This window comes from Mytilus californianus, unplaced genomic scaffold (assembly GCF_021869535.1).
Source record: "Mytilus californianus isolate M0D057914Y unplaced genomic scaffold, xbMytCali1.0.p SCAF_4, whole genome shotgun sequence".
Classification (NCBI taxonomy): Eukaryota; Metazoa; Mollusca; class Bivalvia; order Mytilida; family Mytilidae; genus Mytilus; species Mytilus californianus.
Window position 1 is genome coordinate 93247770 of NW_026262690.1, and position 20956 is coordinate 93268725.

The window sequence follows — 20956 nt, forward strand, 5'->3', positions numbered from 1 at the left end:
ATGAAAACTCCGGACGTGCAAGGTTTTTTTTATTTCACATATATGACGTGTCCCATAAAAAAATCACAGAATTCTTAAAAACTCTCGGAAGAATTAATGAGGTTATATAAATAATCCGAAACAATTTCCACAAATTTCCAGTAAAGGTCAAATTTGACTGTAATCACTCAAAGTATGAAGGACGCACAGGTAAACAAGCGTAAAATGAAATATCTTTACGGGAAAGTACCAAAAATACATATCAGCAAAATACTTCCTCTAACTAATCAGAAATCAATATGTCTTGTTTGAACTGAATAAGCAAAATAATGTTGGAAATTGGTTTATAGTTTTTGTGATATATTTCCTTCTAAAATCTCCACCTAGAAACCGTAAGCTAACATGGACAAACTGGCGTCTGGATCAATATTTACTTTCATACACCAGACCATGAAAGGGTTATACTAGTAATAAGGTTTTCCCAGTGATCCATATTCATAGACACGCTCAGAATGAATTTCCTTCGATATGCTTTTCTAGATATATTTTAAGTCTTAACGCTCAGAGACATTTGTATGGAAAACAAGAGCAAAGTAAGACTAAGAGCAACACCGATCCAGAGTTCCAACTGTCTTTATCACATTCTCGTCTTCTTTTCCTCGAATATGACTACCGAATTAGACTTATCACCGGGTTTATACTTATATGAGTAACACGACGGGTGCCACATGTAGTCAAGGATCTGGTAACCCTGAGTACCTCAGTTTTTTGTAGGGTTCGCGTTTCTCAATCTTCAAATTTTCTATGTTGTATTTTGTAAACTTTTGTTTGTCTTTTGGTCGTTATTCGTTTTTTGCAATGGTATTTTCGCTTTGTTTTCGACTTAGGAGTTTGACTATCCCTTGGTAGCTTCCGCGTCTCTAATGAACAGAAGCGATGATATGTCATTTTTATAAAGGTGTTTTTAAAACGTTAGTTTAATAAAATACAAAATTTACATGCATGTTATAAACGACTATTAACGATGCGGTGACATAAACCAAAACTATAGCTGTGCATTTGCAGACATACTCTTTTTGTGTGGTGAGTAAATAACACAAACAGAATTGTCCTCCTGTTTTTATTCTATACTTTTTTTTAATTTTGCACGTTAACTTATAGAGTATTCAAAGCATGTTAAAAGAAAAAAAACTACCTAAGACACCCTTAAGAAAGTATTTGTTTGATGTTGCCTACCCATGCTTTTTAAGGTTGGGTAGGAAGGTAGGTTTTTTTTTTTTTATTTTTTTATTTGGCCTACAGCATCAGTTACCCGTTTGAGACAAAAAAACAACGGAAGAACAGGAAAAAATCTTTAAAAAAAATTTAAGACAGTTTGTGTCATAAATTTTTTTCGGTAGGCTGCTCTTTACTAATTTAGGTGGGTAGGTAAGCAACATCAAACAATTTTAATTCTAGTTTTGGCTGTAATTAAAGTCTTCAAATAGAAATGAGGCAGTTTCATTTTTCCTGTTGAGTTTTGTGCATGTTCTAATCAACCTGTCTTTGCAGTTCAAAGTTTCATACATTTTTTCTGCTTTACATTCAAATACCTAGATTATACTCAGTTTTGTAGTTTCAACAGAAAATATGATAGTTCTTTTTTCCATTCGTTTGATGTGTTTGAGCTTTTGATTTTGCCATTTGAGAACAGACTTTCCGTTTTGAATTTTCCTTGCAGTTCGGTATTTTTGTTATTTTACTTTTTTAATACCAGCAAAACACTACATATTTTGAAAAGGGATTGAACATGTTGAAATGGACTGAACAAAAGGGAATCATTGTGTTTAAAAAAAAAACAAATAACAAAACTGGAAGGTTTATGTTGAAAATGGTGATCAAAATGGTAGTCTCAATTCAAGGTTTCGTACATTTTATCTTCAATATATTCAGACGGTCCAAATAATTCAATTATACAAAAACTGAAATAATGATGGTTAAAGTTCGATAGTTATGATATTACAATGCATGGTGGACTATTTGAAAACGGTCTATACCGACTGAAACTGACTGCAAGCAAGGCATCGGAACAATAGTAAATCATTGAGTAACTAATAACAAACTTGACTTTCTATATCTAAAATTTTCCCGATTGATACAACTGATCATTTTTAATTCGAACAATTTCCCTATATTGATATATAAAGTGTTTTCATGAGGATTTTTGTGCATTTCCTTTGATTTGAGATATTAACAATAGCATGAATAGAAAAAAAAACAATATAGTTCCTGACTGAATTTTATTATGTCAGTTAGATAATTACATCCAAACTTTTGTTATAATTGATTGAAGGAAGTTGTCCTTCATAATTGAAATGCAGCATTTTGCAGGAATGGTAATTGTGTTAATTTTCCCTTTCAATTATAATGTTTTCAACCAAATCAATGATTTGAAAGCCCCGTAACGTAAATTTTTAAAAACTTAGTCAGCACCTTTGTGTTCACATGAATGGTCAAAACTATTAAGTAATTGTTTACAAAACTTTTAATTTTTCGAAATACTAATGTTTTATATCCCAGGAATAGATTACATTAGCTGTATTTGACAAAACCCTTTGGATATTTTGGTCATCAACTTCGACTTCGAATTTTATCTGGTTTATTTTTTTTTTTTTATTCGAGCGTCACTGGTGAGTTTTCTGTAGACTAAACATGCATTTCCTAAAATGATTTCCTTTATAGAAGATTGCTGCTTACCAGGAAGCTATTAAACCAAGGGTTCAAAGTGGTGAAGTTGAAGTCATCCCTTCGAAACTTTACAGACGCCATCACTTGTTGGTTGACCGTTATGGAATTCTTTAGTTTTTCATGCTTTATTTTGTGAATGAATTGTTTGTTTTTGTTGTTTTTCGTTTTTTGCCAGTGCGTTAATTGTCAGTGTGTTTCCACATTATGAGCTTGAATATTCCTTTGGTATTTTCCGGGTCTCTTTTGTGGAAATACTTTATGGGTTTTAGAAGGTCTCAATATCTTTTTTTCGCAAATTCGTGGGCAAAGAAAGGTATATATTTTTCTTTCAACTGTTTATTTTAAATATGATGTATTATTTACGACGTATTCCAATTCGCTGTTGTTTGCTGGTAAAATTTGATTTCGAACGATTTTTTGGTTGGTAAATAAAATAACTCTATATTTTACAATTTTATTTTATTAAGAAAAGATTTTTGTTTAAAAGCACCATAAAGAAATACTGCTAAATGCTAACCTTTTTGTACATTTCATGACAAAACTTTTCCATAACTACAAATTCAGATTGCATCAATTCAATCTACACTTTCTTAATAGTTTTTTACTTTCTTTTCTAAATGTGTTGTTCATCAGGCTATATATGATCGGATTGATAAAATTGCTGATAAAATAAGACCTTACACACAAATTGTAAATAATTTCATCGGGTCCTGAATTCATGTCTACAAATGCAACTTTAGAAAAACGTAAAATATTTACAACAAGATATGGAACAAAGCTAACCAAAAAAGCTATAAAAACTGCCAAAAATATATATGTAGTTCTCAGATATCTCCTTGAAGATTTCCGTCTTCGCTTTACTGTACCGCCATTGCTTGATACGTTGTTACTATCATCTCCTTTTCCTGGTTCGCTCTCTGCCCGGAAGTAGTATACTATATGTTCCTTTAACTGACTGAAACTACTAGATTTACGTACTTTATTTTTGTGAAATTTACTGTCGTCATCAGAAAATGTTGTAGATTCTTCCTCGCTGACTAAAGATTTTATTCTATCATTGTTTATTCTGCTGCCGACAAACATAGTCCGCCGTCGGTTAATCTCACGCCCTATCAGCACGTACAACGTCACGAAAATGGCAAACGTTATAGTAAATGCTCCAATTAATGTGCCGTAATAAATAAGGGGCCATGGCTTTCCTTTCATTGTGTCTGAAGTTGAACACTCTTGTCCATACAAATTTGGCACAGAGGTCAAGGCATTTCTTAAACCGTATATAACTAGTGCTGGCCACGAAAAAACTGCTCCAATGAAAAATGAAAATAGACATAGTTTCTGAACTTTAGCCATTGGAAAACTTTTTAAAGGCTTACACACTTTATAGTATCTGTCAAAAGCTACGCAAATGAGTATGATGCAAGATGAGATTATCGTAAAGCTTAAAACAAATCTCAAAAATTTGCATGCAGCTGCAGATGGGAACACAAATGGTTGAAACAGATCGGCCAGTTCCGATGGCATCCCAATGGAACATGACACTAGATCGAGTATAGCCAAATATAGTATGAAATAATGAGACGGAGCTCGCTTGATTTTGAATATATAAACAATGCAAACTATAGTATTTCCAATAATTCCTATTATCATCATTAAAAAGACTAGAATAATAACCGGAAGCAACACAACAACTTTTCCATCGTTCAGTCGACGCAGCAAGTCCGTTGTGTCCAAATTGGAATAGTTTTCACTGTGATTGCTGTTGTAAGGCATGACTGTTATAGTCCTATTTTGAGTAAAACTGTAATTCATTTTTCTATATTCCTCTGTTTCTATTGATTCTATTCATGTTATATTTCCTTTAACAAGCAAGACCTGCAAAAGAGGGAAGTTTTAGATACACGTCCCGTGACAAAGTGACATATTTATCATTCTTAAGATTAGTACAAACAGTTTAACTTCCTATATTCATTTAACACGGTAAGAGAGTCGTGTTTTCTTAACAAAGATATACTGATATAATATGACCGAGTATCCAGTTCCTTAAATTTACAAGAAAATGATGATATAGTGATAACATTTCACCTTTTGCTACAATAAGTTTTCTGAGTAAATTGTAAAACGTTAAATAGCGCACGTCAGAAATTTTTCAAGTGCAATCACCGGTTTAAAATCCACTAAACTGTTTGGATGCCCTGTATATATAAGTCAGTGTTTGATTTTGAATTCTAAATCAATATTGATTTTTAATCGATTGCATGAATCTTCTATTATTCTCTCATGTGTTAAATGTTTTCTCAAACGTCAAATAGCAACGTCATAGCAGATTACTAATGTCAACAGATAAATAAAAGGTGAAGATATATATCTGCTTGACCACTGTTCGCATATCGACATGGGTACCAAAAAGAAATAAATAATATTAATATTAAATCTAATAAAAATATATTCATTTAAAATGCTAACTCAATTGAAAGTTTTCTAATTTTCATTCAGTACATATTTCAAAACAAACTACAAAATTGTATATCCATAAAATCATTAAACCGTTCGTTTGTCAAACTACTGTATACGATTTTGTATTGTAAAATAACTTAGTTTAACCCATTTCATTAACGATAGTAGTATTGAAGATTTTAGAAGTCTTGAAAACATTTTTTTAAAAGTAAAAAGCCCATAGTAAAGCAAAATTTTGTATTCTTAAAATACAGACAACAAGCTAAGAAAAATGTCTGTAATATATATTTAAAGCTTCACAAATTATATGATTTTTTTGTGAACCTCCTGGTTGTTCAGACATCGGTTTTAGTTTGTTACCCGGATTTGTTTTTGCTTAATCGAAATATGACTATTGAACAGCGGTATACTACTGTTGCCTTTATTTAGACGTCACAGTTGTACGCTTTATTTTAAAAAGTGGGAAAAAAATGAACATTTTTAGTTATTTTTTAAATATTGTTGTAGTTCATGGATAAATCAGTCCACACCAACAAAAAACGGGGTTAAAATCATGTGCTTCTAAAGGATAATCAGTTCCTGTTCAACTAGTTCTATGCACCCGTCGTTTTGTTCATGTCAAGTTTTATCTGATCGATTGAATTTCAAAAATGTCACAATTGAACAAAATAGAATGGAATTGTGGCTACGACAACTGCAACACATATGTGACATAGATATTCCATAAATGGCGTCCGTAAACGCTTTAAGGGAAGACTTCATCTGTACCATTTGAAACCCTTGTTTCTACGTGTATATCCTCCGTGTAATCTGCAATCCTCTATCAAGGAAGCTATGATAGCAAACTAAAGACCTGGAATATCGTGAAAACGTGGCGAAAAACACATCACACGCAGTGGCTGCTTAAATGTCAAGTAAAAAAAAAATTCAAAATGCGAATCTTTCAATCATATCTTTCGTTCTAAAGTTAATCTCTCAACCGAATATCATTGTCAATTTTGTAGATGTAAGTCAAGAAATGAAGCAGATAAACTATGTCTGCGATATCCTTTATTCCCCATTCAATTGGATAGATGGGATCAATTAAGGCGACAGTAGTTTATCTATGTTTATATCTCGTATATCAAATAGGAAGAGACAAATCGAGTTAAAAAAAACCTGAGGGAATCGCATGAACTCCAAAAGCAGCGAGACTGGGATCGTCGACATGGTAAGCAAATCCTGCTATACATAGTCACCAAACTTTGATTAATGCGTTTATTTAATGTTTGGCTGTTCTTATTGATTCAATGAATTAAATCTTTGCATATCAATTAACACCTTAAATCATGGCAACTTTTTTAAATGCTAGATAACTTTCTAAAATTTCAAAATGATTTCTTACCTATGTCATTAACTTGGTAATAATACAGAGTCCATGTTTGAATGTGTTTTAACTTTCCAGACCACGTGTTGGTGAAATATAATGGAACCTGTCCTTAGTCTCAAATCCGCAATCAACTAATCCGAAAATGTTAGTCTTCTTTAAATAATTATTCTGTCCTTGTATTCATTAACATTTAAACCGTTAAATCCTTTAACAAGATTTAGGCTTTAGAACTTACAATTGTGATCAAATATTAGTTAAAATATTACTTAACACTCAATTATGATTCAAAGAAAATTACCGGTCAAGTATTAATAATATTTCATTTAATGATCTGGGTCGTCTATATCAGATGTAACATCTTAATAACCACTTATACAAGTGTCCCATCGTGTCATAAGACATGACAATATCTTAAACAGTTAAACAAGTAGAAATTTATGAAAATTGACATGATAAAGGTCACATATAGGTGGGCGATGTACCAGTTTAACTACATGTATATATTCCCATAGAATTGTCAATTGAGATGGGTTAATTTCCATACCCCCTTTTTTAATACATCGCATATAAAACTATTTTATTGTTATTTCATAAGGCTGACTGAACACGTTTTCATTGTGAGAATGTTTTCAATTGTTCGGTTTCAGAATAAGTAAATGGTTTCTATGTCTTGTCCTCGTAATTTTGCTATATCATGCAATTATATGATAAAAGTTGATATACCCCTGTAAACTTAATCCCTCTCAAGGCAGTACTGAAGGACAATGTGAAAACTAATTGTGTGTCGGCCTTCGTCTTTAGACAAAGCTTTTAAAAAAGATTTTTGTTAGATTTTTATATATGATTAGACTAGTAACATGTATAATAAATTCAATGTTAGCCACAAACTTACAGAGGACAGAATATTGCTCTACATTGATCATGTCAAATAAGTCATTTCAAATTAAATAGAACAAAAACAAACAAAAATGATTTTTTTGCTTTTAATCATTTAACAGGTTAATTTGAGCACGACACGTCAAATAGGGAATAGGTTCCAAAATGAACAATTATCCGAATTTCTCCAGTGTTAATAAATTGATTTGGATAAATTCTTTATACTTGAAATGAAACAATATTCATGAAAAATGTGACACATTATCTAAGAATTTAATAGTTTTTAATTAAAGTACTAAAAATTAGTAGTCCACAAAAAATTATTAAAACTGACACTTTTCGAGTCCATTTACCTTTTTAATCGGAAAATTAAGAAGGAGCATCATCATTTCTTATTTATTTCGTGCTATGAAACAATACAAAACAACAACAATATATCCTTCTATGTATATTTACCTTTGGTGATTGAAGATAAGGTCTCTGTTGGGTATTGTTGTTTTAATTATACATTAAAATGTGCTAAAGATTCAATACACTTTTTACCGGGGCGCTTAGGGGACGACCATTTGATATTCTGGAGGGGGGGGGGGGGGGGGGGGGCAGGAGGATTTTGAAAATAAATAACTCAGCCTTGATAATCACAAAAATAAATGGTTTGTTCTGTGGTAGTTTGAAAATAAATAACCTGACTTGCAATGTATTAAAAATAAATAACTCGGCAGGTCTATTTGAGAGCATGAGATTGCACCAGATTCTTCATAAAATTCAACTTTTTTTTCAAAAAAAATCGGGAATCACTTCCCAAATCTTTGATTAATAAAAGTATAAATATTATTTAAAAAACTTGAAATGTCTGAAAAATGGGTTTCATTTAACTTGAGGTATATTGTCTCAGGAACACTTAACTCACTTTTATTACATATGGCAGTAACTACATTCAGGCAAATGCCTCATGTAGGAAATTTCAAAACCAAAAGCTTGTCTTCATATCAAATTGTTTTCACGGCAAGTGTCTTGTAAGAAGCAAGTTCTGTTCTCCCTCAGACGTAGCTCCTGTTTTTTGGGGATCAATGTTTCTTATTTATTTGTCTTTTGTTCATTGATTGCCCTTCTGTATTCTGTTAGTGTTGCATTCCTTTTGTAATTTAGTAATTTTGTTATTAACTTGATCAAGAGTTTAAAAAAAAACAGCAGCCACATACTTAACTATGTGAATTAAATTTTTGCTTTATATTTGTCTTTTGATGTTGTTCCTAAAAACTTAAGTCTTACACTGAATCTATACATGTTGCTTTGAGACCAAAATATTGTCAAAAAATGATTAAAACAGAACTTTCATTTTCAGATTAAGAAAGGGTATGGGAAACACATTTTGCATCATTAGTTCTATAGCAACATGGGGCCTTCAGCGGCTCCAAAACCCTTCAAATTTTTTTCAGAATGATTAATTCTGATTAAATGGTACATAATGATTGGACTATTCATGTATTATTTATAATAAAAAATGAATTTAAAAATTGTATGTTTTCAAATATTATAAATATAGTTGTGAAAATAAATAATCAGTCCCTTGCTTTAATGAAAATGAAAAATCTTGCTTCAACAGTGCAGAAAATAGATAATCTGTCCTCTTAGTTTACAAAAATAAATAACCGATCAAAAACAAATCCTCCTGCCCCCCCCCCCCCCCCCCCCCCCCCCCAGAATATCAAATGGTCGTCCCCTTATGTTTATCCTATGAGAAATACACATCGTTGAAATAAATACGTAAACAGCTTTAAAATATGTAATTAAAGATAGAACTTATTGTTAACATAAGCATTATTAGCAAATATTGAAAACAATAGCTCCTTCTGTTTGTTTGTATTATCACGCATGGAAAATCACCTTATATTGTGGTTAAAGTCCATGTAAACGGAGATAAATAATAAGAAGGTATTTAGATTAAATAACTTCCTGTATACCTTTACATACAGGTAAAAATTACGTTATAGTTTGTACATATATACATGTACATATTTCAAAATAATAATATCCTACCTTTAAATTCCAATTATAAGAAAAATTGTCTTGTCGACATTCGTATATTGATACGTGTCTCTCCGAAGAATTTTCTTTTAAAAATGAAATCCGAATACAAAACATCTATCTAACAGGAAACTTCTTGTCCTGGCTTGAATCCAATTTCACATTATATCGTATATCGTTTGAATGGTGGTTGGAAGAGCGTAATTGCCGTCACTTAAATATCACGACCATCTAGATAATGTTAAATATTAAAAAAACAATAAATTACTGTAATGTACTACATCCGGACGAGTAACATTTAGTTCAATGCACACATGTCCGGTCAACTTTGAATATGATGACCTTTAGTCAGATTTAAAATTCAGACGTTAAGATAAATACCAAAATTATTTTATAGAGATTAATCGTATTCAACGTTCAAAATCCTTAAAAGCTATTTACAGATATATGTACGCATATAGTATTTAAATATATCTGATTTTGATCTAGCCACTTATCTAACACCGATGCAATTAATGAAACGTTTTTTATATTCAAATAAGTTACAAAACCAGGCAATTAAAATTTACTATGATAGTTTTTCACACTAAATATACATTCAGCCTTTCTTGACGACAACAAACAAATAAAAATATTTATCATTTTATACAACAAACTACCCAACTACACCCAAACATCTGATATATCTTCCGGTGCATCTGATTTCATCTGCAGTTTTTAGTGAGGTTCATGTTCCTCAAGTTTGAGTAAATTTACTATGCAAGGTTTTATAACTATCATTTGCATTGTTTTCCTTTTCGTTATTTTCCATTTAGTCATGGTGTTTTGTCAATCTTCGATTCTTTGACTTTTTTATAGCCCATTGAAATATTCTTGTATGAAATTCTTAATCAAATGTTTCTAACGTTCCTGACAGAGTATGACTCGTCATTGTATTGACTTTTGCCATTTCAACAATGTTTAATTCAGAAACAAATATCCATTTCCGTAAACGAAAAATAAGTTTAAAAACTTTTCTTTAGATATAACTTTAATTATTAATAAGCTGTCGACATCTTTATTACTTTTTAAATGAAAATTCGAATTTTAACTTAAAATGGACATCGGAACGTCTTTTTTTTTACATGGGAGAAAAGGATTTATGTCAAAAGGGTATCTGCTGGAAAAAAGTAATTTTCAGTAACGTATAAGATAAGGAGAAGATATAAAAAAAACAGATGTCAAAGATACACAGACAACACCATAATCTAAAGAAAAACAAAACCAAACAAACAAACAAACAACAGTTAACAATGCATTGCACAGAAAAGTAAATATTGAGCAACTCAGGTGATCTGAAAGGGTTCGCAGTTTCTGCTCAACCAGTAATAGCCGTCGTTTTGATCATAAAACATCCGGCGGGAGAATGGTTATGTTATAAATGAAGAAAATAGACTGGATTGTGGCTACGACAGGTAGAACTGAAACATATCCGTTGTCAAGTTTGGCACAGAAATTGAATAACGTTCAAGCAAATCAATTTTGTCTGTAAAACATTTGAAAAAAGTATTATAAAAATACCGAGCTACAAGGTAAATTCAAAAAGAGGGGAGTCCATAAGACCGGACACAATCAAACACTCGACTATATCAACTAATGAAACGAATAAAAACAACTGTAATATTCCGTACTTGAAAGGATGAGTTAAACCTTTATCCTTACGAATCCTTGTATTAAAAGTTTCGTTGTACGTAGCAAACCCTGTATCAAGGAAATCATAATAGGAAACGCAAGCCCAGGAATATCCTATCAGCTAGGAGATATATACTCCATATGCAGGTACTATTGGAGTTTTGTTACACACAAATGATAAATTAACAATGGGAAAATCTTTGTTCTAAAGAGTAAGTTTTTAATTTCGATATGAAGCAGATGGTGTAAGAAAGATACGAGACAGGCGACGTAAGTAAAGGTATGGAGCAGACGACCTAAGTCAAGATATGTATCGGTGGTATCCTTTATTTCAAGTTGATGTGATATATGCGATCAATGTAGTCACCAAACTTATAAATTATCATTATTCAGAGAGAGGACATCAATTAAATAACGGATCGTGAAGTTAATGAAAATGATAACTTTTTGGGGTTTTTCTTTAGACGCCCCATGTATGATAATGATAAAAGCATTTTAGTCAAATGCAATACAACTTATGAAGTTTAGCACCGTATGAATAAAAGAACAAGTCGACTAGAAGAGTAACACAGATGGAAATCTTGTATCAAGTATAGAGAAGCATTATATTTCTATTCTTTGCAAGAGGAGAGGAATATAGATATATAGATATAGATAGATAGATAAACTCATCATAGATATCAGGCTTAAACGTTTTGGCGCCAAGTAGTAGAAAGTACTCGAACTTTTCTTTGGAGTTGTTGTTTATGTGCATATTGGATTCACACCTATCCTGGTGTAGTAAATTTGAAAGTTACTCTGAAGTTGGGGTTTGATCGCTGGTAAAACGATGTTAATAATTTGAAAAGAGGTTTCGTAGAACATTTGACAGAGTTAGATATTAGTTTTGAGTATCAATAAGAGTGAAGAAAGATCCAGTTCATTTTCTTATGATTGGAATTTTAAAGGAACATAAACATACCTCGTTTCTCGTTTTTTATATAGATTAGACCGTTGGTTTTCCTGTTTGGTTTTACACTAGTCATTTTGGGGGCCCTTTATAGCTTGCTGTTCGGTGTGAGCCAAGGCTCCATGTTGAAGGCCGTACTTTGACCTATAATGGTTTACTTTGACAAATTGTGACTTGGATGGAGAGATTTCTTGTTGGCACTTATACCACATCTTCTTATATCTATATATTATGTGTCGTTGAAGTTAATGCAGGTTTGTCAATGCCTAATTCCCTTATCAAGCAGTTTATATAATGTTATTTACACAAAAAAAGTATCGTTTTGGCCATCTGTAGGGACAATACCATATTTTTCTTGGTGGTAAGACATGTATTAAGCAAAATTAAGTATCTGAAGAAAGATCGAGGATGGATATTCATAGAGACATTAAGGTGTTTATTTCTGATTCCTATCGACAACCTCACACTTTAATACATTCGAAAGAGTATATGCAATATTTATTTTACGTTTTGTTCATTGTCTGACATAAACCTTGACAATCTATAAAATCAGTATGTCTAACGATTTTTTATCACATTATTTATTTATCATCATTATTTTCGTTTTTTTTTTCTTTAAAATTTTAGCTTACACACTATTTTTAGTAGGATCTGCTTACCCTTCTGAGACACCTGCGATCACCACCAGTTTTTGGTGGAGTTTGTGTTGCTCTGTCTTTAGTTTTCTATGTTGTGTTTTGTATGGTATTGTTTGTCTTTTGGTCGTTTCTCGTTTTTTCCGTTGCCATGACGTTGTCAGTATGTTTAGACTTATGAGTTTGAACGTCCCTTTGGTATATCTTTCGCCTCTCTTTTAGAAAGGTGTTATTGTTATAGTGTTTATGTTATCAGTTATAACTAGTCCAACCGGATAATATATGAATTGTTAGTCTACGCACAATATTGAGATTCTGCAACACGTGTTTGCAACTAAAAAAATTTAGTCGCAAATGGAGTGTTAACAATTATAGGTATCAAAGATGATTGGAACATATTCGTCTTTACATTAGGGAGGTTGTTTAGAATCGATCTAATTATGATAAAGGCTAAACACTGCAATAAGACCTTTGTTAGCAAGTTAAATAAATTTTAGAAAATAGCGATTCTTCTAGTCATCTTTTCATACAAATTGGTTGGAAAAGTTTGTGATTGACAATATCTTAGAAGATAACTGTAAATTTGCATTGATTTTGGGGATTTGTAACAGGGATTTCCAACATAATGTGTACAGACGTTTTCAGTTTTTCTTGGACTTATAAGTTGAATGGAATTCCCTTTGCTATTTTCCGCCTTTCTTCTGTATAGCTAATCAAGTTTCTAAAGGGAAATGATTATAGTTTCGAGCGAAAAGATGTATACTCATATGTCCTTTGATTGAGTTAAGCTATTTCAGTTGATATTTTATAGTGTGTCTTTCTATGTTGTGATGTTACACTATTGTTTCATAAAAAGGGTGAAGGTTTGGTACCATTAAAACGTTTAAACCCGCTGCATTTGTTTGCACCTGTCCTAAGTCAGGAATCTGATGTTCAGTAGTTGTCGTTTGTTGATGTGGTTCATAAGTGTTTCTCGTTTCTCGTTTTTTATATAGATTAGACCGTTGGTTTTCCCGTTTGAATGGTTTTACACTAGTAATTTTTGGGGTCCTTTATAGCTTACTGTTCGGCGTGAGCCAAGGCTCCGTGTTGAAGACCGTACTGTGACCTGTAATGGTTTACTTTTATAAATTTTGACTTGGATGGATAGTTGTCTCATTGGCACTCATACCACATCTTCTTATATCTATCAACATATTATTTAAGGAAGTAGTATACAACAAAGTATAACAGTAAAAGTAGAAGTACACAAAAACAACAAGTGTCATTCATGATAGCTTACATGGTTGTTTAAATTATTTTTTTCTATGGAAAATGTGTGTGCGATACTGTTTTTAATAAGTTTGAAATGTCAATACATTGTCAAAATATGTTAGAAACTTGAGGCCGTCAGAATGTCTTTGTCTTTTTTATCCTTGACATTTATAGTCATGCATATGGTAGTACGGGAATTGTATATCCTGCGCAGTGCTTTGGTGCTTTTTTCTGAGCTGAATTTTCTTTTATTGTTTGGCTGAAATTCTGAAATCCGTTTTATTGTATTTATCTCCTTCCTTTTGGGACAGTTAATTTCCTTTCCAATTCATTTAAAAACTTTATGATAGTCAATAGTGTTATTTTACACCCCAGTTCTATTGTTATACTTCATAGTTTCTATTTCTGAAACAAGTGTAAATTGAATAGATCTATTGTTACGAATAACAATGGATTTTGACCACAGGGTGTGACGAGCGGGGTTTTCTGGATACCCCTGCTTCCAGGGGCTTTTCTAGGATATTTGAAAGAGGGGGCGTAGAATCAAATCTTTCGTATGGGGTATGAATCGTGGGTCTATATGCTAAAGGTCTTGAGTTCGATTCCCAGCATAGACACTGGATTTTTCTACATAAATTTTGATAGTTAGTCTTTTCCGTATAAATATTTCTAAGTTTTATTGTGGATTTGACATTCCCGCCAATTATGCTATGTTTTCCTTGTTAGTCATCCCGGAATTGGACCTGGGAAGTCACATTTCCATTTCCTAGAATTGCTAGCGTCGATATGTTGATAGAAAGAAGATAAACTAAGTCTTGGTCCAATATGTACAAAGAAAAACAATATTATTTCTATGCAAGACAACGGACAAATTGAAATAGAAGACATGGAAGCGAATTGTAAAATTTAATTGCATAGTGTGTTCCAACTATATATAGCATTATTTACACCCTGCATAATTCTGGAAAATGAAAATAACACATTATGAAATGCTGTGTACGAAGTTCGTAAACAAACTGAAACATGTATCAATAAAAATGGAATAAATCACTCATATAGGACAATGAAAAGAGCAATACATATCTAGATGTATGGAGTTGTAAAAAAGTTGACGGAAAAGACATCATCTTGGTCCATTGGTCTCTGGTGATATTTATGTCATTGGCAATAATACCAAATCTCCGTTTTTTATACTGTTAAAAGTTAAAAAAAAAAATGAAAACAACACGTTATAAATTTCATGCGTCCGTAGTAACTGGCGACGGGATAACCCATGAGAAAAACACACTTTCAAATTTGTTAAGTTAATGTATAAAGAAACAAACAGGAGTGTGTAGACTGATCACGAAGCAAGAAAAGGAAAACGTTAAAGAAAAAGATCATCAATATTGTCGGTTGCATTTTCTATAAATGATGAATTTTATATAACATCCTGGAATACTCTAACGTTTCGATACCTAACACTTTGTAATTGTAATGTGAAATGGATGGTGTACTAGAAAACATATATATATTTTTTTTTAATAAGGAGATGTGATATGATTGACAATGATGCAACTATCCACCAGAGTTTAAATGGCGTGAATGTCACCCAACGACCTTCAACAATGTCTTGAAAATCCGTAAAAATTCAAGTAACGTTATTTAAAGTTAACACTATGATTTTACAATTGGGTCTTTTGTTTGGAATGTCCATCTGTCATCTATCTTTTCTTTTAAGTCTATATTCTTTTGCAGTATCTTGCATCGTGTAATAAAAAAAAATAGAAATAATTTATTTTAGAAAAAAAAAAATTTATTCATCAGATTCCAAATAATTCACCTGTGAGAGATTTTTTTTTTTTGGATCTCCATTATCTTTGTGTGTCAATAAATACATAATGTGCAAGGATGTTATTAAGAAATAGTGATTTTGAAAAGGTATTAAAAATGTATTCTTCAAATATTTTTCATTTCCCAAGATTAAGCTTCTTTTGTAAATCTAACCAAAATTAGTTTACTTATCATCCAGTGGCAAGTATTTCATGAATATTTAACACATTAAACAAAAAATCATTTAGGAAGTGTGCAAAGTAAGTTAATAGGGATGAAGGCTGGGAAAATTGGACTGAGTAGATTGTTTGCCTTGTTATCTATAGATTGCCTTCGAATCCCTTAAAGAACTACGTACATACAGCTTAGCATTCTCTCTTCACAATGTAATGGAGTTCATGTCTCTATGCTTACCAGACGTTGCTGCATATCTATACATCTTGAATTACCAAAGATGATACTAAGAAGTCCTGATGACATATATTTTTACACCTTTTAAGCTTTGGAATCACTGAAAATGTATATAGATATAAGAAGATGTGGTATAAGTGCCAATGAGACAACTCTCCATCCAAGTCAAAATTTATAAAAGTAAACCATTATAGGTCAAAGTACGGTCTTCAACACGGAGCCTTGGCTCACACCGAACAGCAAGCTATAAAGGGCCCCAAAAATTACTAGTGTAAAACCATTCAAACGGGAAAACCAACGGTCTAATCTATATAAAAAACGAGAAACGAGAAACACTTATGAACCACATCAACAAACGACAACTACTGAACATCAGATTCCTGACTTAGGACAGGTGCAAACAATTGCAGCGGGTTTAAATATACATGTATATATGATTATATTACTACTTCTTAATCGGTGTTATTGCCGATGAACTGTCAGTCCACACCTGTAACCACTCAGCGGTTATTAAAATGATTTAGCGTTGATTTAAGTTTTAAACTTTCAGATTATTTCAAAAGCACGCATTTCTTCTGGAACTAAGGTTGCAAAGGCAAGGTTGTCATCAATTCTGTTTTGATGTTTTTTATACTATGGCTACCCATGCATCTGGCATTTGGGCATACCAGGCGAAGGTTATTGCAGAAACACTTACCTTGCAGAATAAAATCGGTATCATGTGTTTATATAAAAATTTTATGTATGACTGTCCTGTGAGATAATTCATACAGGAAAGCAAATAAAATTAGCCTGCCTTATTTTCATTGAAACTTTATACAAAATCTTTTCATTTCCGGAGATTCAAGTTTCTTTTATAGGGCTGTTATGATCGCTTCCGTTTATCAAAAGCAATTTACATCTTCTTTTAATCATGACAGCTTGTCTTTCCTGGTAATACTATACGTATACTATTGGTACTTTGATATTGGTGTCAGATAAGCTGTCTTATCGTACTTCCCTGTGTCTATATAACCTGCTCAGTCGCTCAATATCTCGTATCGCAGTCTTTTGACGTTTGGGGAGAACTTTCACTATATGTGTAGACTATTGATGTACCGATTGTCAGGTTGTCTGCATATTGATATTGTAAAATATCAGCTTCGAGTCACAATATTAAGCTTTTTGTTGAATGAGCGCAGCAAACGAGTTCAAAAAGGCTTCATATTGTATCGAGCAGCTGATATATTCAATATCAATACGCAGACAACCAGATAATCGATTTATCGGGTTGTATTTACGTATTTTTCATAATAGAAACAAGCGTTTTCTTTGTTTACCATCAAACCGGAAGATAAGTTCGAGTCAAACTAACATTTCAACGTCGGTTCATTCATTATGACGTCAGTGATATGTCCGGGTCAAAGTTATTAAGGTCGGGTCAACGTATTTTACGTGATATGCAATTTTATCAAGAGCTGACAGAGTGATGCAGACAGTCGGACGACCGATAGAGTTTGATATTGGTGTTAGATAAGTTGTCGTCCCTTTCGATTTAAAATCAAAAATCTTCTTAAACTCGGGTCAAATTTGAGGCTTTCTTATACTGTGGTGCCTATGCATTGGTGATACCATAATATACTTACTTTGGTTACCATGTATTGTTGGTTTGTTGTTTGAATATATACCAAAAATTTCTAACTAAAGAAACAGCATCAGCATGAGTGAAATATATACAACTGTATTTAAATGGTTAGAATCCAAAAAAAGTTAATTCCGTTATTTTCATATTCTTTATTACAAAAGTTTATAATAAGTTCCTTAATTATAGTATTGTTGTTTGAGCATAAATGAGGTCGTTGGCTTTTTCGTTTGAACTGTTTCACTTTTTGTCATTTAGGGGCTTTTTATAGATTATTATATGGTATGTGTTTGCTCATTGTTGAATTATATGGTATGTGTTTGCTCATTATTGAAGGTCGTATGGTGACCCATGGTTGCTTACGTCCACGTCCTTTGGTCTCTCGGGTGGATATTTTTCTCATTGGCAATAATATCACATCTGCTTATTTTGATACATTTTAAAGGACAGATATATAAGTTGCAGAAAATTTACTAATGCTGAGATGAAACGATGACGGTTCTTTTTTTGTGTAGCCAATACATAGTATTGATATATAGAGCCTTTAAATGTTTAGAGGAGACCTTGAGCTGAGATTTGGCAATGGTATGCTTTTCATTTATTTGACTCGGGTGGTACGAACACAAAACGCATTCCGAGTATTTTTAACTTTTATCTTACCCTAGAAGTGGACTGGACGTACTATTAATAACTCGTCTATTAATTGTTAAATTATTTTGAAATGTGATATCCGAATATCAACAATTTTCTTCATTAATTGAGATCAAAACCAAGTGAAGGTTTATTCCGTTTACGCCAATATTTTTACAATAGGATTAAAGAGTGCCTTTAATTATCTGGTGACAGTTTATTTTCGAAAGAGGATGATATTTAGGTCCTTTTTTTCGAAAGTTTATAACCTCTCGGTCTTTTTTTCCCCTTCGTCTAACCCGGCAAAAAATTACCTCCGGTATATTTAAAGTCTGAAACACATGATGACGTTGTAAAAAACTGGTACTATATATATATATATATATATATATACAAGGAGTTGTGGTATGATTGCCAATGAGACAACTCATGATCCACCAGAGTTAAAAGGACGTGGATATTAGCAATTATGGGTCACCGTACAGCCTTTATCAATGAAAAAACCCACACAGTATAGTCAGCTGTAAAAGCACTACCTATAGCCGAGTACCGCAGAAAGTGATTTTCCCCCGATTATAGTACTGATTTTCCTCGATTTTACACTATAGTTCTATTATTTAATTTAAGTAGCTTAAACTAATCAATTGGTTAAAGATCATTTATTCTGTCTGGTCAGCAGTCATTAGTAAGTGATATCCTGAGGTGGGATTGCTTTGAAGTTACATCATGACCTTCCTTATTCTTTGTATTGATGCTGTTGCAGCTGATTTGAGTAAAAAAAATCTGTTTTAGTCTGCATTTAGAAAACTGGTAGTATAAATTAGATTTTTTTTCATGAAATTTTTTTCAAATATAATAATCTGAAAAATGCAAGTAGAAATTTGGACAAAAAACTAGCAATTAAACTTGAGCTTTGGTGTACAGATTGTCCCCGATCAGCTTGTGTTGATTACAGATTTTCCCTGATACCTATACATATTGTCCCCGATTTTGAAAAAGCTAATTCTTCAAAAATAAAGCTAATATGTGGATCTTCAGTACACATAGGCATGTGCTAATAAAAATAGTGGAATATATGAAAATTTTTCCTGTAAACTTGTAATTCTACAATTTTATATATAAAATTGAATTAGAGATTTTTTTGTTCATTGATATTTCATTGGTTGGTTCAGAAACTTTAAACAGGTTTCTGCTTGCTTGGGGTTCATAACATACTGTTTGTATATTTCTGGATTCATAGTTTGGTGAATTTGATAAATTGTCTGAAAAGGTTGGAGATTGTGATGATTTGCCTTTTTTGATAATCTTTTGTTGTGTATTTGTTGATAAGTTACAAATTATAATTTTTTCATCTTGTCTAGAAGTTCTGGAATGAATGCATGGTATGTTATCTTTCACCACACTCTTCAAGTCTTCTCCAAATGACAAGTTTTTCAGATGAATGTGTCTTCTGATGGTGAGCTACTATTTCTTCAAAGATGACATTTTTAGAAAGCTATTAAAGCTATGTTGATATGTTTTTGCAAGTAACAGTTAAAAATTAAACTCAGAATGAACCTTTTTCCTTACGATACTATAAGAGAAAATCGGGGGAAATCTGTAATTAACTTCATCTTCTCTGGGACATTCTGTACACTGATAGTGGACAATCAGTACACTGCATCAGAAATTGAAATCATATTTTTTTAGTATTTACCTAATCCCCTTAAAAAAGTACTCCCAGCAGGCTAAGTTTACTTAATTTGCACATTTGAATAAGTATTCTACAATTAGAGAAATAACATTTAGATATTTGAATAATATAAGAAAATCACTTCCCATGACTTCCTTGCTTCGGAAAAGTTTCTATTTTTAGGATTGGTCATCAAAATCCATATTGCCCATGGGAGGTCAATGTTAAAAATGTATGAATGAAAAGGAAGGTTGCATAATTATTGACACAGATTTTCTTTAATTCATATATAATTCCCCTTTTGATGTTATTTACATAGGAAAATCGGGAAAAATCAGTAATCAATCGGGGAAAATCAGTACTGTTATCGGGGGAAAATCACTTTCTGCCGTACTCGGTTACAAGGTCCCTACATTAAAATTGTGAGACAATTCAGACGAGAAAACTAACGACCTACTTAATTACAGTATAATGTACCAAAAAAACAAAAACAAATATGATAGACATGAACAACGACAACCACTGAATTACAGGCTCTTCACTTGGGACAGACACATGCATAAAGTATGTTGAGCATGTTTGTAAGCGCTCAGTCCTCCCTTAACTTGTGACAGTGGTGTAACAGAACACCATAAGAACAAACTGTTAAAAAACAGTTCCAAATGGCTTAACTCAACAGATCGGTAGGAAGCACACAAAAACAACTAACATAAAAACAATAGAAACAAAGCACCAATATAAGAGAACTCGCAGTTCAGAGCCAATTTCAAATAATTAATAAATCATGTTTTCTCTGACTAAATTATCAATCAGCACACATCCAACGGATTAAACGTAAAGACGTCATAAACAGTATAAGAAACGCATG

At 32.2% G+C, this 20956-nt stretch overlaps 1 protein-coding gene across 2 annotated transcripts; it reads right to left on the minus strand.

The window, feature by feature from the left end:
* Positions 1-3146: 3146 nt before the first annotated feature.
* LOC127698889 (alpha-2A adrenergic receptor-like) lies at positions 3147-9861 on the minus strand. 2 transcript variants are annotated; one of them, XM_052202613.1, is made up of 2 exons: positions 9446-9861; positions 3147-4578 (listed from the first exon to the last, which is right to left on the minus strand). In XM_052202613.1, exon 2 carries the CDS (start codon positions 4513-4515, stop codon positions 3277-3279), a length of 1239 nt encoding a protein of 412 aa, XP_052058573.1. In that variant the 5' UTR covers positions 4516-4578; positions 9446-9861; the 3' UTR covers positions 3147-3276. The 2 variants fall into 2 exon arrangements, with proteins under 2 accessions (XP_052058573.1, XP_052058574.1); XM_052202614.1 differs by lacking the exon at positions 9446-9861 and adding an exon at positions 6545-6950.
* Positions 9862-20956: the final 11095 nt, after the last annotated feature.

Bases quoted from the DNA above. Each gene is read 5' to 3' on its own strand.
- LOC127698889 (XM_052202613.1), bottom strand. From the start codon at position 4,515: ATGAATTACAGTTTTACTCAAAATAGGACTATAACAGTCATGCCTTAC.